Here is a 19247-nt window from a genome sequence, read left to right as displayed (position 1 = left end):
TCCCAATTTTTGGGGATTTTTAGGAATTTTTGGAGTTTTTTTTGGGAATTTTTTTTGAATTTATTGGGGAAATTTTGAGGTTTTTTGGGATATTTGGGGGAATTTTTGGGGGATTTTTGGGGGATATTTGGGAATTTTTTGGAATTTTGGGGATTTTTTGTGGATTTTTTTGGGTTTTTTGGGAATTGTTGGGGAATTTTTGGGGGGAATTTCTTGGAATTTTTTGGGGAATTTTTGGGGGGATTTTTGGGAATTTTTGGGAGATCTTTTGAGAATTTTTGGGGAATTTTTGGGAATTTTTGGGGATTTTCTGGGTTTTTTTTGGGAATTGTTTGGGAATTTTGGGGGGAATTTGTTGGAATTTTTTTTTTTTTTTTGGGAATTTTTGGGGATTTTTTTGGAATTCTTGGAATTTCTTGGGGGTTTTTGGGGATTTTGGGGAGAGTTTATTTTGATTATTTTGGATTTTTTGGGGAATTTTTGGGGGGATTTAAACCAATATTTTTTCTTTCTTTAGGATTTTGGGGGAATTTTTGGGAATTTTTGGGATTTTTTGGGGAACTTTTTGGAATTTTGGGGGGGGATTTTTGGGAATTTTTTTGGAATTTTTGGGGGAATTTTTGGGGGAATTTTTTGGAATTTTTTGGAAATTATTTAGGAATTTTTTAGGAATTTTCCTGTTATTCCTTGTAGCTTTTTGGGAAGGTTTATTTCGAATATTTTGAATTTTTTTGGGGAGGGATTTAAACCAATATTTTTGTTTAGGATTCTGTAATTCAAAAAAAACCCCAAAATCAAAAAAATCACAAAAATTTCAATTCCAGGACCTTATTGACCAAAATATTCTGATTTTTTTTCATTTTTTCCCCCAAAATTCCAAGGAAAATTGGGATTTTCCATGAATTTGGGGTCACAAAAAGACTTTTTCCAGGTAGGAATTCAGGAAGGTCCCGTTGGGATCCAATTTTTCCCTCAGGGCACAAAATTTGTGGAATTCTGGGAACATCAGCTCCAGCTCCTTCCGTGTGCAGCTGTGGGCCTGCAGAGCAGAATTCCCAAAAGAAATTCAGAATTTTTACTAAATTGGGGAATTTTCCCATTTTCCCCTTTTTTCCCATTCAAAATCCCATTTTTTCCCCCATTTTCCCTTAAAAATCCAATTTTTCCCATTCAAAATCCCATTTTCCCCCCCATTTTTCCCATTCAAAATCCCATTTTTCCCCATTTTTCCATTAAAAATCCAAATTTTCCCATTAAAATCCAATTTTTCCCCCATTTTTTCCCATTCAAAATCCCATTTTTCCTCATTATTTTCCTCCTTTTTTCCCATTTTCCCTCCATTTTTCCCCATTATTTTCCGCCATTTTCTCCGATTATTTTCTTTTTTTTCCCATTTTTTTCCCCTTCAAAATCCGATTTTTCCCATTAAAAATCCCATTTTGAATCCATTTTAATCCCATTAAAAATCCAATTTTTTCCCCATTATTTTCCTCTTTTTTCCCCATTTTCCCCATTTTTTTCCTCTCTTTTTTGCCATTTTCCCCCATTTTCACCACTTTTTTTCCATTTTTTCCCATTAAAAATCCCATTTTAATCCCATTAAAAATCCCATTTAATCCCATTAAAAATCCAATTTTTCCCCATTAAAATCCCCTTGGCCACCCATTTTTCCCATTCAAAATCCCATTTTAATCCCATTTTTCACATCAAAATTCCCATTTTTGCCTCATTATTTTCCTCCTTTTTTCCCATTTTCCCCCATTTTTCCCCATTATTTTCCCCCATTTTTTCCCATTAAAAATCCCATTTTAATCCCATTCAAAATCCATTTTTCCCCCATTATTTTCCCCTTTTTTCCCATTTTTCCCCATTATTTTCCTCTTTTTCCCCCTTAAAAATCCAATTTTTCCCTACTAAAAATCCCCTTTTCCCACCCATTTCTTCCATTTTAATCCCATTTTAATCCCATTTTTCCCATTATTTTCCTCTTTTTCCCCCATTATTTTCCTTTATTTCCCATTATTTCCCATTAAAAATCCAATTTTTCCCTATTAAAAATCCCTTTCTTCCCCATTTTAATCCCATTTTAATCCATTCTAAATCCCTTTTTTCCCCATTATTTTCCCCATTTTCCCCATTATTTTCCTCTTTTTTTCCCTTAAAAATCATTTTTTCCCTATTAAAATCCCATTTTCTCCCCATTTTTCCCATTTTAATCCCATTAAAAATCCCATTTTCTCCCCATTTTTCCCATTTTAATCCCATTAAAAATCCCATTTTTCCCCATTTTTCCCATTAAAAATCCCTTTTTTTCCCATTATTTTCCCATTTTTCCCCATTATTTTCTCTTTTTTTCATTTTTTCCCCTTCAAAATCCCCTTTTTAATCCATTAAAAATCCCATTTTTTCCTCATTATTTTCCTCTTTTTTTTCCCATTTTCCCCCATTTTTCCTCATTATTTTCCACCTTTTTCCCCCCATTTTTACCCCCATTTTTCCCCTTTATTTTCCTCCTTTTTTCCCCATTAAAAATCCCATTTTCCCCCCTTATTTTCCATTAAAATCCAATTTTTTCCCATTAAAAATCCCATTTTTTCCCATTAAAAATCCAATTTTTCCCCATTAAAATCCCCTTGGCCGCCCATTTTTGCCATTAAAATCCCACTTTAATCCCATTTTTCACATCAAAATTCCCATTTTTCCCCCATTATTTTCCTCTTTTTTCCCTATTAAAAATCCCATTTTCCCCCATTTTTCCCATTCAAAATCCATTTTCCCCATTATTTCCTCTTTTTTCCTCCTAAAAATCCAATTTTTCCCTATTAAAAATTCATTTTTTCCCATTTTAATCCATTAAAAATCAAATTTTCCCCATTATTTTTCTCTTTAATCCCATTTTTCCCATTAAAAATCCTATTTTTCCCTATTAAAAATCCCATTTTTCCCCCATTTTTCCCCCATTATTTTCCTCTTTTAATCCATTTTCACACTTTTTTCCCTATTTTTTCCATTAAAAATCCAATTTTTCCCCCATTATTTTCCTCCTTTTCCCCCCATTATTTTCCCCTTTTTCCCCATAAAAAATCCAATTTTCCCTATTAAAAAATCCCCTTTTCCCACCCATTTTAATCCCATTTTAATCAAACTAAAAATCCCCATTTTCCCCCATTATTTTCCTCCTTTTTTCCCATTTATTCCTATTAAAAATCCAATTTTTCCCCATTCAAAATCCCCTTTTTCCCCCATTTTTCCCCATTTTAATCCCATTTTAATCCCATTTTAATCCATTTTTCCCCATTATTTTCCTCCTTTTTCCCCATTATTTCCTCTTTTTTTCCCTTAAAAATCCAGTTTTCCCTATTAAAAATCCCATTTTAATCCCATTTTCCCTCATTATTTTCCTCCTTTGTACTAAATTTAGCAATTTTCCCCTTTTTCCCCATTAAAATCCAAATTTTCCCATTAAAAATCCCATTTTTTCCCATTTTTCCATTCAAATCCCATTTTTTCCTCATTATTTTCCTCCTTTTTTCCCATTTCCCCCCCATTTTTTGCCCATTATTTTCCCCCATTTTTTCCCATTGAAAATCCCATTTTCCCATTATTTCCTCTTTTTTTCCCCGATTAAAAATCCATTTTTTCCCATTTTTCCCATTCAAAATCCCATTTTTCCCCATTATTTCCTCCATTTCCCCCATTATTTTCCTCTTTTTTTCTCCATTATTTTCCTATTAAATATCCCCTTTCCCCCATTTCTCCATTCAAAATCCCATTTTTCCCCATTATTTTCCCATTTTTCCCATTAAAAATCCAATTTTTCCCCCATTTTTCCCATTCAAAATCCCATTTTTGCCTCATTATTTTCCTCTTTTTTTTTCCCTTTCCCCCCCGATTTTCTCCCCATTATTTTTCTCGGCTTTTTTCCCATTATTTTCCAATTTTCCAATTTTTCCCCTGAAAAATCCAATTTTTCACTATTTAAAATCCATTTTTTCCCCAGTTTTTCTCTCCTTTTTTCCCATTTTCCCCATTTTTTTCCTCTTTTTTTCCCCATTAAAAATCCAATTTTTTCCTATTAAAAATCCCCTTTTCCCCCCCATTTTAATCCCCTGTTTAATCCCCTTTTAATCCCATTTTAATCTCATTTTTCTCCATTATTTTCCCCTTAAAAATCCCATTTTTTTCCCTATTAAAAATCCCCTTTTCATCCCATTTCCCCCATAATTTTCCTCTTTTTTCCCCATTTTCCCACTTTTTTTTTCCATTTTTCCCCATTAAAATCCAATTTTTCCCTATTAGAAAATTCCATTTTTTCCCGTTTTAATCCCATTAAAAATCAAATTGTTCCCCCATTATTTTTCTCTTTTAATCCCATTTTTCCCATGAAAAATCCAATTTTTTCCCATTCAAAATCCCATTTTTTTCCCCCATTTTTCCCATTAAAAATCCCATTTTTCCCCATTATTTTCCTCTTTTTTTCCCCATTAAAAATCCATTTTTTCTTATTAAAAATCCCCTTTCCCCCATTTTAATCCCCTTTTTAATCCCCTTTTAATCCAATTTAATTCCATTTTCCCCCATTTTCCCCTCTTTTTTTCCCATTTTTTTTCCCATTAAAAATCCAATTTTTCCCCATTAAAAATCCCCTTTTTCCCCCCTTTTAAACCCCTTTTAATCCCATTTTCCCCCCATTATTTCCTGGGTTTTTCCCCATTTTTCCCCATTTTCCCCCAATTTTTCCCAATTTCTTCCCCATTTTTTCCCATTTTTGCCCCAATTTTTCCCCAATTTTTCCCTTTTACTTTTCCCAAATTTTCCCAATTTTCCCCAAGTTTTGCCCAATTTTTCCCTTTTATTTCCCCAATTTTTCCCCAATTTTTCCCTTTCTTTTCCCCTCAATTTTTCCCTTTTTTTTCCCATTTTCCCCAATTTTTCCCATTTTTCCCCCAATTTTTTTCTCTTTTATTTTCCCCATTTTCCCCAATTTTTCCCTTTATTCCCCCAAATTTTTCCCCATTTTCCCCAAATTTTTTTCCGATTTCCCCAATTTTTCCCCTTTTATTTTTCCCAATTTTTCCCCAATTTTTTCCCTTTATTTTTCCCAATTTTTCCCTTTTATTTTCCCAATTTTTCCCCAATTTCTCCCCAAATTTTCCCTTTCTTTTCCCCCATTTTTCCCCTTTATTCTCCCCATTTTTCCCTTTTACTTTTCCCCATTTCCCCCAATTTTCCCCAAATTTTTTCCTCAATTTTTCTCCAATTTTCCCCCAATTTTCCCCCTTTGTTTTTCCCATTTTCCCCCAATTTTCCCAATTTTTTTCCTTTTTTCCAATTTTTCCCCAATTTTTTTCCCAATTTTTCCCTTATATTTTTCCCAATTTCCCCCCAATTTTCCCCAATTTCCCCCCAATTTCCCCCTCAATTTTCCTTTTTTTCCCCAATTTCTCCCCAATTTTTCCCCTTTTATTTTTCCCAATTTTTCCCAATTTTTTCCTTTTATATTCCCCATTTTCTCCCCATTTCCCCAATTTTCCCCCAATTTTTTCCCATTTTCCCAATTTTCCCCCAATTTCCCCCCCAATTTCCCCCCTTTTATTTTCCCAATTTCCCCCCCAATTTTCCCTTTTATTTTTCCCTTTTATTTTCCCAATTTCCCCCAATTTTTTTCCAGTTTTTCCCTGTTATTTTTCCCTAATTTTTTCCCTTTTATTTTTCCATAATTTCTTCCCAATTTTCCCCTCCATTTTCCCCAATTTTTCCCTTTTATTTTTCCCATTTTTCCCAATTTTTCCCTGTTATTTTTTCCCAATTTTTCCCTTTTATTTTTCCCCCTTTTCCCCCAATTTTTCTCCCTTTTATTCTTTCCCTTTTCTTTTTCCCAATTTCTTCCCTTTTATTTTTCCCAATTTTCCCCTTTTATTTTTCCCGATTTTTCCCAATTTCTCCCCAATTTTTTCCCTTTTATTTTTCCCAATTTTTCCCTTTATTTCCCCAATTTTTTCCCAATTTTCCCTTTGTTTCCCAATTTTCCAATTTTTTTCTCAATTTTTTCCCCAATTTTCCCCAACTTTTCCCAATTTCTTCCCAATTTTTCCCTTTTATTTTTCCCATTTTTCCCCATTTTTTCCCCAATTTTTCCCCAATTTTCCCCCAATTTTTCCCTTTTATTTTCCCAATTTTCCCCAATTTTTTCCTTTTACTTTTCCCAAATTTCCCCATTTTCCGCAAGTTTTGCCCAATTTTCCCTTTTATTTCCCCCAATTTTTCCCCAATCTTTTCCCATTTTTTCCCTTTTTTTCCCTTTTATTTTTCCCAATTTTTCCCCCAATTTCCCCAATTTTTCCCTTTTATTTTTCCCAATTTTTTCTCATTTTTTCCCAATTTTTTCTCAATTTTTTCCCAATTTTCTCCCCTTTTTTCCCCATTTTTCCCTTTTATTTTCCCCATTTTTCCCTTTATTTTTCCCAATTTTCCCCTTTTATTTTCCCCATTTTTCCCAATTTCTCCCCAATTTTTCCCTTTTATTTTTCCCATTTTTCCCCATTTTTCCCCAATTTTTCCCCAATTTTCCTTTTGTTTTCCCAATTTCCAATTTTTTCCTCAATTTTTTCCCCCAATTTTCCCCAACTTTTCCAATTTCTTCCCAATTTTTTCCCTTTTATTTTTCCCATTTTTCCCCATTTTTTCCCCAATTTTTCCCCAATTTTCCCCCAATTTTTCCCTTTTATTTTCCTAATTTTCCCCCAATTTTTCCTTTTTACTTTTCCCAAATTTTCCCAATTTTCCCCAAGTTTTGCCCAATTTTTCCCTTTTATTTCCCCCAATTTTTCCCCAATCTTTTCCCATTTTTTCCCTTTTTTCCCTTTTATTTTTCCCAATTTTTCCCCATTATTTTTCCCAATTTTTTGTCTTTTTTTTCCCAATTTTTCTCAATTTTTTCCCAATTTTCTCCCCTTTTTTCCCCATTTCCCCCCTTTTATTTTCCCCAATTTTCCCTTTTATTTTTCCCCGATTTTCCCAATTTCTTCCCAATTTTCCCCAATTTTTTCCCTTTTATTTTTCCCAATTTTTTCCCAATTTTTTCCCAATTTTTCCCTCGTATTTTCCCCAATTTTTTCCCAATTTCTCCCAAATTTTCCCTTTTCTTTTCCCCTCAATTTTCCCCTTTTTTTTTTCCCCATTTTCCCCCAATTTTTTTCCCAATTTTCCCCCAATTTTTTCCTTTTTACTTTTCCCAATTTTTCCCAATTTTTCCCAAGTTTTGCCCAATTTTCCCTTTTATTTCCCCCAATTTTTCCCCAATCTTTTCCCATTTTTTCCCTTTTTTCCCTTTTATTTTTCCCAATTTTTCCCCATTATTTTTCCCAATTTTTTGTCTTTTTTTTCCCAATTTTTTCTCAATTTTTTCCCAATTTTCTCCCCTTTTTTCCCCATTTCCCCCCTTTTATTTTCCCCAATTTTCCCTTTTATTTTTCCCAATTTTCCCACAATTTCTTCCCAATTTTCCCCAATTTTTTCCCTTTTATTTTTCCCATTTTTTCCCCCATTTCCCCCCAATTTTTCCCTTGTATTTTCCCCATTTTTTTCTCAATTTCTCCCCAAATTTTCCCTTTTCTTTTCCCCTCAATTTTCCCCTTTTATTTTTCCCCAATTTTCCTTTTTTTCCCATTTTCCCCAATTTTTCCCATTTTCCCCCCAATTTTTTCTCTTTTATTTTCCCCATTTTTTCCCCAATTTTTCCCAATTTTTCCCCAATTTTTCCCTTTTATTCCCCCAAATTTTTTTCCGATTTCCCCAATTTTTTCCCTTTTATTTTTCCCAATTTTTCCCCAATTTCTCCTAATTTTCCCCAATTTTCCCACAATTTCTTCCCAATTTTCCCAATTTTTCCCTTTTATTTTTCCCAATTTTTCCCTTTTATTTTTCCCAATTTTTTCCCAATTTCTCCCCAAATTTTCCCTTTTCTTTTCCCCCCATTTTCCCCTTTATTCTCCCCATTTTTCCCTTTTACTTTTCCCCATTTCCCCCAATTTTCCCCAAATTTTTTCCTCATTTTTTTCTCCAATTTTCCCCCAATTTTCCCCCATTTTCCCCCAATTTTTCCCCAAATTTTTTCCTTTTTTCCCAATTTTTTCCCCAAATTTTTTCCGATTTTTTTCCCAATTTTTTCCCTTATATTTTTCCCAATTTCCCCCCAATTTTCCCTTTTCTTTTTTCCTTTTCTTTTTCCCTTTTTTTCCCAATTTTTCCCAATTTTTTCCTTTTATATTTCCCCATTTTCTCCCCATTTTCCCCCAATTTTCCCCCATTTTTTTCCCATTTTCCCCACTTTTCCCCAATTTTTCCCCAATTTCGCCCCCAATTTTCCCCCTTTTATTTTTCCCAATTTTCCCCCAATTCTCCCTTTATTTTTCCCAATTTTCCCACAATTTCTTCCCAATTTTCCCCTCAATTTTTCCTGGTTTTCCCCAATTTTTTCCCTTTTATTTTTCCCCATTTTCCCCCATTTTTTCCCAATTTTTCCCTGTTATTTTTTCCTAATTTTTTCCCTTTTATTTTTCCCGATTTTCCCCAATTTTTCCATAATTTCTTCCCAATTTTCCCCTCCATTTTCCCCAATTTTTCCCTTTTATTTTTCCCATTTTTTCCCAATTTTTCCCTTTTATTTTTCCCAATTTTTTCCCTTTTATTTTTCCCAATTTTTCCCAATTGTTTCCCAATTTTTCCCTTTTATTTTTCCCAATTTTTCCCAATTGTTTCCCAATTTTTCCCTTTTATTTTCCCCAATTTTTTCCCAATTTCTCCCCAAATTTTCCCTTTTCTTTTCCCCTCAATTTTCCCCTTTTATTTTTCCCCATTTTTCCCTTTTATTTTCCCAATTTTCCCCCAATTTTTCCCTTTTACTTTTCCCAAATTTTCCCAATTTTCCCCAAGTTTTGCCCAATTTTTCCCTTTTATTTCCCCCCATTTTTCCCCAATCTTTTCCCATTTTTTCCCTTTTTTCCCTTTTATTTTTCCCAATTTTTTCTCAATTTTTTCCCCAAATTTTCCCTTTTCTTTTCCCCTCAATTTTCCCCTTTTATTTTTCCCCATTTTCCCCCAATTTTTCCTTTTTTTTCCCATTTTCCCCCCAATTTTTTCTCTTTTATTTTCCCCATTTTTTCCCCAATTTTTCCCAATTTTTCCCTTTTATTTCTCCCAAATTTTTCCCCATTTTTCCCCAATTTTTTCCCAATTTTCCCCAATTTTTTCCCTTTTATTTTTCCCAATTTTTTCCCTTTTATTTTCCCCAATTTTTTCCCAATTTTCCCTTTTGTTTTCCCAATTTCCCAATTTTTTTCCTCAATTTTTCCCCAATTTTCCCCAACTTTTCCCAATTTCTTCCCAATTTTTCCCTTTTATTTTTCCCAATTTCCCCAATTTTTCCCCCAATATTTCCCCCATTTTTTCCCCAATTTTTCCCCTTTTATTTTCCCAATTTTCCCCCAATTTTTTCCTTTTTAGTTTTCCCAAATTTTCCCAATTTTCCCCAAGTTTTGCCCAATTTTTCCCTTTTATTTCCCCCAATTTTTCCCCAATCTTTTCCCATTTTTTCCCTTTTATTTTTCCCAATTTTTCCCCAATTTTTTCCATTTTATTTTTCCCCAATGTTTCTTCCCATCTTTCCCCTAATTTTTTCCCTATTTTTCCCCTTTTTTCCCACTTTTTTCCCAATTTTTCCTTTTATTTTTTTCCCAATTTTTCCCTTGTCTTTTTCCCATTTTTTCCCATTTTCCCTTAATTTTTTCCTTTTTTTTCCCATTTTTTCTTTTTCCCATTTTTTCCCCATTTTTCCCTTAATTTTTTTCCTTTTTTTTTCCCATTTTCCCAATTTTTTTCCAATTTTTTTCCTTTTTTTCCCATTTTTTCCCAATCTTTTCCCTTTTGTTTACCCAATTTTTTCCTAATTTTCCACTTTTATTTTTCCCAATTTTCCCCAATTTTCCCCCACTTTTTTCCCTTTTATTTTATCCCAATTTTTTCCCAATTTTCCCCCCAATTTCCCCCAAGTTTTGCCCAATTTTTCCCTTTTATTTCCCCCAATTTTTCCCTTTTATTTTCCCAATTTTTCCCCAATCTTTTCCCAGTTTTTCCCTTTTTTTCCCTTTTATTTTTCCCAATTTTTCCCCCATTTCCCCCCAATTTTCCCTATTATTTTTCCCATTTTTTTTAATTTTTCCCAATTTTTTCTCAATTTTTTCCCAATTTTCTCCCCTTTTTTCCCCATTTTTCCCTTTTATTTTCCCAATTTCCCCCCCAATTTCCCCCCTTTTATTTTCCCCCAATTTTCCCTTTTATTTTTCCCGATTTTCCCACATTTTCTTCCCAATTTTCCCCAATTTTTTCCCTTTTCTTTTTCCCAATTGCTCCCCAATTTTCCCCCAATTTTTTCCCTTTTTTCTCAATTTTTTCCAATTTTTTTCCCTTTATTTTCTCCAATTTTTCCCCAATTTTTCCCTTTTTTCCCCAATTTCTCCCCAATTTTCCCCCAATTTTTTCCAATTTTTTTTCCTCAATTTTTTCCAATTTTTTCCTTTTATTTTCTCCAATTTTCCCCCAATTTTTCCCTTTTCTTTTCCCCAATTTCTCCCCATTTTTTCCCCAATTTCCCCCCAATTTTTGCCTTTTATTTCCCCCAATTTTCCCCCAATTTTTCCCTTTATTCTCCCCAATTTCTCCCCAATTTTCCCCCAATTTTTTCCTTTTTTTCTCAATTTTTTCCAATTTTTTCCCTTTTATTTTCTCCAATTTTTCCCCAATTATTCCCTTTTCTTTTCCCCAATTCCTCCCCATTTTTTCCCCAATTTTTCCCCAATTTCCCCCCAATTTTCCCCTTTTATTTTCCCCAATTTTTTCCCAATTTTCCCCCAATTTTTCCCTTTTATTTTTCCCAATTTCTCCCCAATTTCTTCCCAATTTTTTCTGAATTTTTCCCCCAATTTCCTGCATTTTTTGCCTTTTATTTTCCCCCAATTTTTCCCTTTATTCTCCCAATTTCTTCCCAATTTTTCCCAATTTTCCCCCTTTTATTTTCCCCTTTTTTTTTCCAATTTTTTCCCCAATTTTCCCCCAATTTTTTCCCATTTTTTCCCTTTTATTTTCCCCAATTTTCCCCTTTCATTTTTCCCGATTTTTCCCTTTATTCTCCCCATTTTTCCCTTTTATCTTCCCCAATTTTCCCCCAAATTTTCCCCTTTTATTTTCTCTTTTTTTTCTCAATTTTTCCCTTTTATTTTTTCCTAATTTTCCCAATTTTCCCCCAATTTCTTCCCAATTTTTTCTCAAATTTTCCCACTTTTTTCCCAATTTTCTCCCAATTTTTCCCCTTTTTTCCCTTTTATTTTTTACCAATTTTTTCCTTTTATTTTTCCCAATTTCCCCCAATTTTCCCCCAATTTTCCCCCAATTTTTCTCTTTTATTTTCCCCATTTTTTTCCCCAATTTTTCCCTTTTATTCCCCCAAATTTTTCCCCATTTCCCCCAAATTTTTTTCCGATTTCCCCAATTTTTCTCTTTTATTTTTTCCCATTTTCCCCAATTTTTTCCCCAATATTTCCCTTTTATTTTCCCCAATTTTTCCCTTTTCTTTTCCCCAATTGCTCCCCAATTTTCCCCCAATTTTCTTCCTTTTTTTTCCCTTTTATTTTCCCCAATTTTTTCCCTTTTATTTTTCCCGAGTTTTCCCAATTTTCCCCCAATTTTCCCCCAATTTCCCCCCTTTTATTTTTCCCAATTTTCCCCCAATTTTCCCTTTTATTTTTCCCGATTTTCCCACAATTTCTTCCCAATTTTCCACAATTTTTTCCCTTTTATTTTTCCCAATTTTTCCCAATTTCCCCCCAATTTTCCCTTTTATTTTTCCCCATTTTCCCCCAATTTTTCCCCCAATTTTTCCCCAATTTTTTCCCTTTATTCTCCCCATTTTCCCTTTTATTTTTTCCCTTTTATTTTTCCCAATTTTTTCCCTTTTTCCCCCAATATTTCTCTTTTATTTTTCCCTTTTGTTTTTCCCAATTTTCCCCAAAATTTTTTCCATTTTTTTCCAATTTTTGGCCTTTTATTTTTCCCAATTTTTGGCCTTTTATTTTTCCCAATTTTTTCCCTTTTATTTTCCCCATTTCCCCCCAATTTTTTCCCATTTTTTCCCTTTTATTTTTCCCTTTGATTTTTCCCCAATTTTCCCCCAATATTTCCCCAAATTTCTCCTTTATTCTCCCCAATTTTCCTCCAATTTTCCCTTTTATTTTCCCCATTTTTTCCCCAATTTCTTCCCTTTTATTTTTCCCAATTTTTCCCTTTTATTTTTCGCAATTTTTTCCTTTTATATTTCCCCATTTTCTCCCCATTTTCTCCCAATTTTCCTCCCGATTTTTTCCCAATTTTTCCCAATTTTTCCACAATTTTTCCCCCAATTTTTCCCTTTTATTTTTCCCAATTTCTTCCCCAATTTCCTGCAATTTTTGCCTTTTTTTTTCCCCAACTTTTCCCCTTTATTCCCCCAATTTTCCCCATTTTTTCCCCCATTTCTCCCCCCCGAGTTCAGGTCTCACCTTTGCCCAGTGGGGTCTCCCCCCGTGCCTGCGCATGATCCCCTCGTAGAGCTGCCAATAACGGCCCCGCGGCGCCTCCCGCCCGTACGGCCTGGGGGAATGCATGGGATCTGGTCAGGGATCCACCCTGGGGGATCCACCCCTCTGGGATCCACTCAGGGGATTTGGGATCCTGGGATCCACCCCTGGGAACGACCCTGGGAATTTGGGATCCTTGGATCCACCCCTGGGATCTGCCAATAGCGGCCCCGCGGCGCCTCCCGCCCGTACGGCCTGTGGGGAATGCATGGGATCTGGGATCCACCCTGGGATCCACCCCATTGAATTTGGGATCTACCCCTGGGAACGACCCCAGGAATTTGGGATCCTGGGATCCACACCCTGGGATCTGCCAATAGCGGCCCCGCGGCGCCTCCCGCCTGTATGGCCTGGGGGGAAATGGGGATGGGATCTGGTCAGGGATCACCCTGGGAAATCCACCCCTCTGGGATCCACCCCGTGGGATCCACCCCTCTGGGATCCACCCAGGGGATTCAGGATCCTGGGATCCACCCCTGGGATCAACCCCGGGAATTTGGGATTCTGGGAAATCCACCCTGGGAACCACCCATGGATCCACCCATGGGATTTGGGATCCTGGGATCCACCCCTGGGAACAGCCCCGGGAATTTGGGAACCTGGGATCTGCCAATAGCGGCCCCGCGGCGCCTCCCGCCCGTACGGCCTGGGGGGAACAGGGATGGGATCAGGGATCCACCCTGGGATCCATCTTGGGATCCACTCCAGGAATTTGGGATTCTGGGAAATCCACCCTGGGATCTGCCAATAGCGGCCCCGCGGCGCCTCCCGCCCGTATGGCCTGCAGGGAATGCATGGGATCAGGGATCCACCCTGGGTGCTTGGGATCCTGGGATCCACCCCTGGGAATGACCCCGGGAATTTGGGATCCTGGGAAATCCACCCCGGGATCCACCAATAGCAGCCCCTCCTGCCCATATGGCCTGGGGAGAATGGGGATGGGATCAGGGATCCAGCCTGGGATCCATCCCTGGGATCCAGCCTGGGATCCACTCTGGGGGTTTGGGAACCTGGGATGCACCCCTGGGAATTCGGGAACCTGAGAAATCCACCCTGGGAACGACCCTGGGAATTTGGGATCCTGGGATCCACTCCTGGGATCCACCAATAGTGATGCCTCCCATCCATACGGCCTGGGGGGAACGGGATGGGATCTGGGATCCACCCTGGGGTCCACCCTGGGGATTTGGGATCCTGGGATCGGGATGGGTTTGGGATCCCAGGAGTGGGAGCTGGAATCAGCCGAATCCACCCTGGGATCCACCCTGGGAATCTCGGGATCCTGGGAATTCCACCCTGGGAATAACCCCCGGGATTTGGGATCCTGGGATCCACCCCCAGATCCACCCTGGGGATTTGGGATCCTGGGTTTCCTCCCCAGATCCACCCTGGGATCCACCCTGGGAATTTGGGATCCTGGATTTCCTCCCCAGATTCCACCCTGGGATTTTGGGATCCCGGGATCGGGATGGGTTTGGGATCCTGAATCAGCTGAATCCACTCCCGGGATCCACCCTGAGAATTCGGGATCCTGAGGAAGGGATGGGTTTGGGATCGTGGGGTTGGGATCAAGAATCTGCTGGGTCCACCTTGGGATCCACCCCTGGGATCCACCCTGGGAATTGGGGATCCCAGGATTTGGGAATCAGCCGGATCCACCCCGGGATCCACCCCCAGGATATTTGGGAATCCCAGGATCCAAGCCCAGATCCACCCCAGGATCCATTCTGGGAATTCGGGATCCTGGATTTCCCCCCCCCCCCCCCCCGATCCACCCCTGGGATCCACTCTGGGAGTTTGGGATCCTGGGAAATCCACCCCCAGATCCACTCCAGGAATTCGGGATCCTGAGGAAGGGATGGGTTTGGGATCACGGGGTTGGGATCAGGAATCTGCTGGGTCCACCTTGGGAACCACCCCTGGGATCCACCCTGGGGATTTGGGATCCTGGATTTCCCCCCCAGATCCACCCCGGGATCCACTCTGGGAATTCAGGATCCTGGGATTGGGATTCCACCGGATCCAGCGCTGGATCCTTGGATCCAACTGATTCCCAATCCTGACCCCAAGATCTCAAATTCCCAGAGTGGATCCTGGGGATGGATCTCAGCGCTGGATCCTTGGATCCAACTGATTCCCAATCCCAATCCCGGGATCTCGAATTCCCAATCTGGGTTCTGGGATCCTGAATTCCCAGAGTGGATCCCAGAGTGGATTTCTCGGGGTGGATCTCAGCACTGATTCCTGCTCCCAGCTTTCCAAATTCCCAGAGTGGATCCCAGGGGTGGCTCTCAGCCCTGGATCCTTGGATCCGGCTGATTCCCAATCCCAATCCCAGGATCTCGAATTCCCAGAGTGGATCCTGGAATCCTGACTTCCCACAGTGGATCCCGGGGCTGGATTTCCCAGGCTGGATCTCAGCACTGATTCCCACTCCTGGCTTCCCGAACTCCCCGTGTGGATCCCATAGATGGATCCCAGAGTGGATGCTGGGGGTGGATTTCTCAGAATGGATCCCATGGGTGGATCTCAGCACTGGATCCTTGGCTCTGCCTGATTCCCAATCCCAGGATCTCGAATTCCCAGAGTGGATCCTGGGGCTGGATCCCAGAATGGATTTCTCAGGGCAGGTCCAGCCAATTCCTGCTCCTGGCTTCCCAAAGTCCTGGAGTGGATCCCAGGGATGGATCCCAGCGCTGGATCCTTGGATCTGCCTGATTCCCAATCCCAATCCCAGGATCTCGAATTCCCAGAGTGGATCCCTGGGCTGGATTTCTTGGGGTGGATCCTTGGATTCAAGGATCCGGCTGATTCCCAATTCCAAGATCTCAAATTCCCAGAGTGGATCCCGGGGCTGGATTTCTCAGGGTGGATCCCAGCACTGATTCCCACTCCTGGCTCCCCAAACTCCCAGAGTGGATCCCAGGGCTGGATCCCGGAGTGGATCCCAGGGATGGCTCTCAGCCCTGGATCCTTGGCTCTGCCTGATTCCCATTCCCAATCCTAATCCCAGGATCTCGAATTCCCAGAGTGGATCCCAGAGTGGATTTCTCAGGGTGGATCCGGCCAAATCCCGCTCCTGGCTTCCCAAACTCCCAGAGTGGATCCTGAGGTGAATCCCAGAGTGGATCCCAGGGGTGGATCTCAGCACTGGATCCTTGGATCCGGCTGATTCCCAATCCCAGGATCTCGAATTCCCAGAGTGGATCCCAGAGTGGATTTCTCAGGGCTGGATCCATCCAATTCCCCAACTCCCAGAGCGGATCCCAGGTTTGGATTTCCTGGGGTGGATCCAGCGCCAATTCCAGCTCCTGCCTTCCCCAATCTCCCGGAGTGGATCCCAGGGCTGGATCCCAGAGTGTATCCTTGGATCTGCCCGATTCCCAATCCCAGGATCTTGAATTCCCACCATGGATCCCAGAGTGGATTTCTCGGGGCAGATCCATCCAATTCCCAAACTCCTGGAGCAGATCCCGGGGCTGGATCTCAGCACTGGATCCTTGGATCTGCCTGATCCCCAATCCCGATCCCAATCCCAGGATCTCAAATTCCCCGAGTGGATCCCAGGGTTGGATCTCAGAATGGATTTCCCGGGGTGGATCCCAGCACCAATCCCCACTCCTGGCTTCCCCAACTCCCGGAGTGGATCCCAGGGATGGATCTCAGCACTGGATCCCAGAGTGGATTTCTCGTGGCAGATCCACCCAATTCCCAATCTCCTGGAGCGGATCCCAGAGTGGCTTTCCCAGGCTGGATCCACCCAATTCCCAATCTCCTGGAGCGGATCCTGGGGCTGGATCCCACTGTGGATCCCAGAGTGGATTTCCCGGGCTGGATCCACCCAATTCCCATTTCCCAGAGCGGATCCCGGGGCTGGATCCCACTGTGGATCCCAGAGTGGATTTCTCGTGGCAGATCCACCCAATTCCCATCTCCCAGAGTGGATCCCAGAGTGGCTTTCCCAGGCTGGATCCATCCAATTCCCCATCTCCCGGGGTGGATCCCGCATTTGGATTTCCTGGGGTGGATCCCAGCGCAGATTCCCGCTCCTGCCTTCCCCAATCTCCCGGAGTGGATCCCGGAATAGATCCCAGGGGTGGATCTCAGCACTGGATCCTTTGATCTGCCTGATTCCCAATCCCAAGATCTCGAATTCCCAGAGTGGATCCTGGGGCTGGATCCCAGCACAGATTCCCACTCCCGGCTTCCCAAACTCCCAGAGTGGATCCCAGGGATGGATCTCAGCACTGGATCCTTGGATCCGGCTGATTCCCAATCCCAATTCCAAGATCTCAAATTCCCAGAGCGGATCCTGGAATCCTGAATTCCCACAGTGGATCCCGGGGCTGGATTTCTCGGGGTGGATCCCAGCACTGATTCCCACTCCTGGCTCCCCAAATTCCCAGAGTGGATCCCGGGGCTGGATCCCAGAGTGGATGCTGGGGGTGGATTTCTTGGGGTGGAACCTGGGGCTGGATCTCAGCACTGGATCCTTGGATCTGGCTGATTCCCAATCCTGATCCCAATCCCAAGATCTCAAATCCCCAGAGTGGATCCCAGGGCTGGATCCTTGGATTCCGGGATCCTGGGATCCTTCCCAAACCCAATCCTGGGATCTCGAATTCCCAAAGCGGATCCTGGGATCCTGACATCCCCGAGTGGATCCCCGAGTGGATCCCCGAGTGGATCCTTGGATCTGCCCGATTCCCAATCCCAGGATCTTGAATTCCCACCATGGATCCCAGAGTGGATTTCTCGGGGCAGATCCATCCAATTCCCAAACTCCTGGAGCAGATCCCGGGGCTGGATCTCAGCACTGGATCCTTGGATCTGCCTGATCCCCAATCCCGATCCCAATCCCAGGATCTCGAATTCCCGGAGTGGATTTCTCAGGGTGGATCCATCCAATTCCCAAACTCCCAGAGTGGATCCTGGGGCTGGATCCCAGAGTGGATCCTTGGCTCTGCCTGATTCCCAATCCCAGGATCTCAAATTCCCAGAGTGGATCCCAGAGCGGATTTCTCGTGGCAGATCCCTCCAATTCCCCATCTCCCTGAGCAGATCCCAGAGTGGATTTCTCATGGCAGATCCACCCAATTCCCCAATTCCCAGAGCGGATCCCAGAGCGGATTTCCCAGGCTGGATCCATCCAATTCCCAATCTCCCGGAGCGGATCCCGGGGCTGGATCCCACTGTGGATCCCAGAGTGGATTTCTCAGGGCAGATCCACCCAATTCCCATCTCCCAGAGCGGATCCCAGAGTGGATTTCCCAGGCTGGATCCACCCAATTCCCCAATTCCCAGAGCGGATCCCGGGGCTGGATCCTACAGTGGATCTCAGCACTGGATCCTTGGATCTGCCTGATTCCCAATCCCGGGATCTCGAAATCCCAGAGCGGATCCCAGAGTGGATTTCTCAGCACTGGATCCATCCAATTCCCAATCTCCTGGAGCAGATCCCGCGTTTGGATTTCCTGGGGTGGATCCCAGCGCCGATTCCCACTCCTGGCTACCCAAACTCCCACAGTGGATCCCAGGGATGGATCTCAGCACTGGATCCCAGAGTGGCTTTCTCAGGGCAGATCCATCCAATTCCTCATTTCCTGGAGAGGATCCCAGAGTGGATTTCTTGGGCTGGATCCACCCAATTCCCCAATTCCCAGAGCGGATCCCATGGGTGGATTTCCCAGGCTGGATCCACCCAATTCCCCAATTCCCAGAGCGGATCCCAGAGCGGATTTCTCGGGCTGGATCCACCCAATTCCCAAACTCCCACAGCGGATCCCAGAGTGGATTTCTTGGGCTGGATCCATCCAATTCCCCATCTCCCAGAGCGGATCCCAGAGTGGATTTCCTGGGCTGGATCCACCCAATTCCCATCTCCCAGAGCGGATCCCGGGGCTGGATCCCACTGTGGATCCCAGAGTGGATTTCTCGTGGCAGATCCCTCCAATTCCCCAACTCCCAGAGCAGATCCCGCAGGTGGATTTCCCAGGCTGGATCCACCCAATTCCCCATCTCCCGGAGCGGATCCCAGAGTGGATTTCCCAGGCTGGATCCACCCAGTTCCCATCTCCCGGAGCAGATCCCGGGGCTGGGTCCTACAGTGGATCCCAGAGTGGATTTCTCGTGGCAGATCCACCCAATTCCCCATCTCCCGGGGTGGATCCCGCGTTTGGATTTCCCGGGGTGGATCCAGCGCTGATTCCCGCTCCTGCCTTCCCCAACCTCCCAGAGTGGATCCCTGGGCTGGATTTCTTGGGGTGGATCCTTAGATTCAAGGATCTGGCTGATTCCCAATCTGGATCCTGGAATCCTGAATTCCCAGAGTGGATCCTGGGGCTGGATTTCCCAGGGTGGATCCCAGCACTGATTCCCACTCCTGGCTTCCCAAACTCCCGGAGCGGATCCCAGGGCTGGATCCCAGAGTGGATTTCTCGGGGCAGATCCACCCAATTCCCCATCTCCCGGAGCGGATCCCGCGGGTGGATTTCCCGGGCTGGATCCACCCAATTCCCAATCTCCTGGAGCAGATCCCAGGGCTGGATCCCAGAGTGGATTTCCCAGGCTGGATCCACC

General features: G+C 42.1%; 1 protein-coding gene across 1 annotated transcript in view; it reads right to left on the bottom strand.

Moving 5' to 3' along the window:
* Positions 1–784: 784 nt before the first annotated feature.
* Positions 785–19247, bottom strand: part of LOC129134553 (L-gulonolactone oxidase-like) — an 83048-nt gene continuing 64585 nt past the window's right edge. The window contains exons 10-11 of the mRNA XM_077176371.1: positions 12591–12681; positions 785–1039 (exon numbers count right to left, since the gene is read on the bottom strand). Of these exons, the coding sequence (XP_077032486.1) occupies positions 911–1039; positions 12591–12681 (220 nt within the window). The 3' untranslated portion in view covers positions 785–910. The remainder of the gene's footprint in view (positions 1040–12590; positions 12682–19247) is intronic.

This window comes from Agelaius phoeniceus, chromosome 3, assembly GCF_051311805.1.
Source record: "Agelaius phoeniceus isolate bAgePho1 chromosome 3, bAgePho1.hap1, whole genome shotgun sequence".
NCBI lineage: Eukaryota > Metazoa > Chordata > Aves > Passeriformes > Icteridae > Agelaius > Agelaius phoeniceus.
Note: the sequence above shows the minus strand (reverse complement) of the source record. Positions and strands in the feature narration are given on the sequence as shown.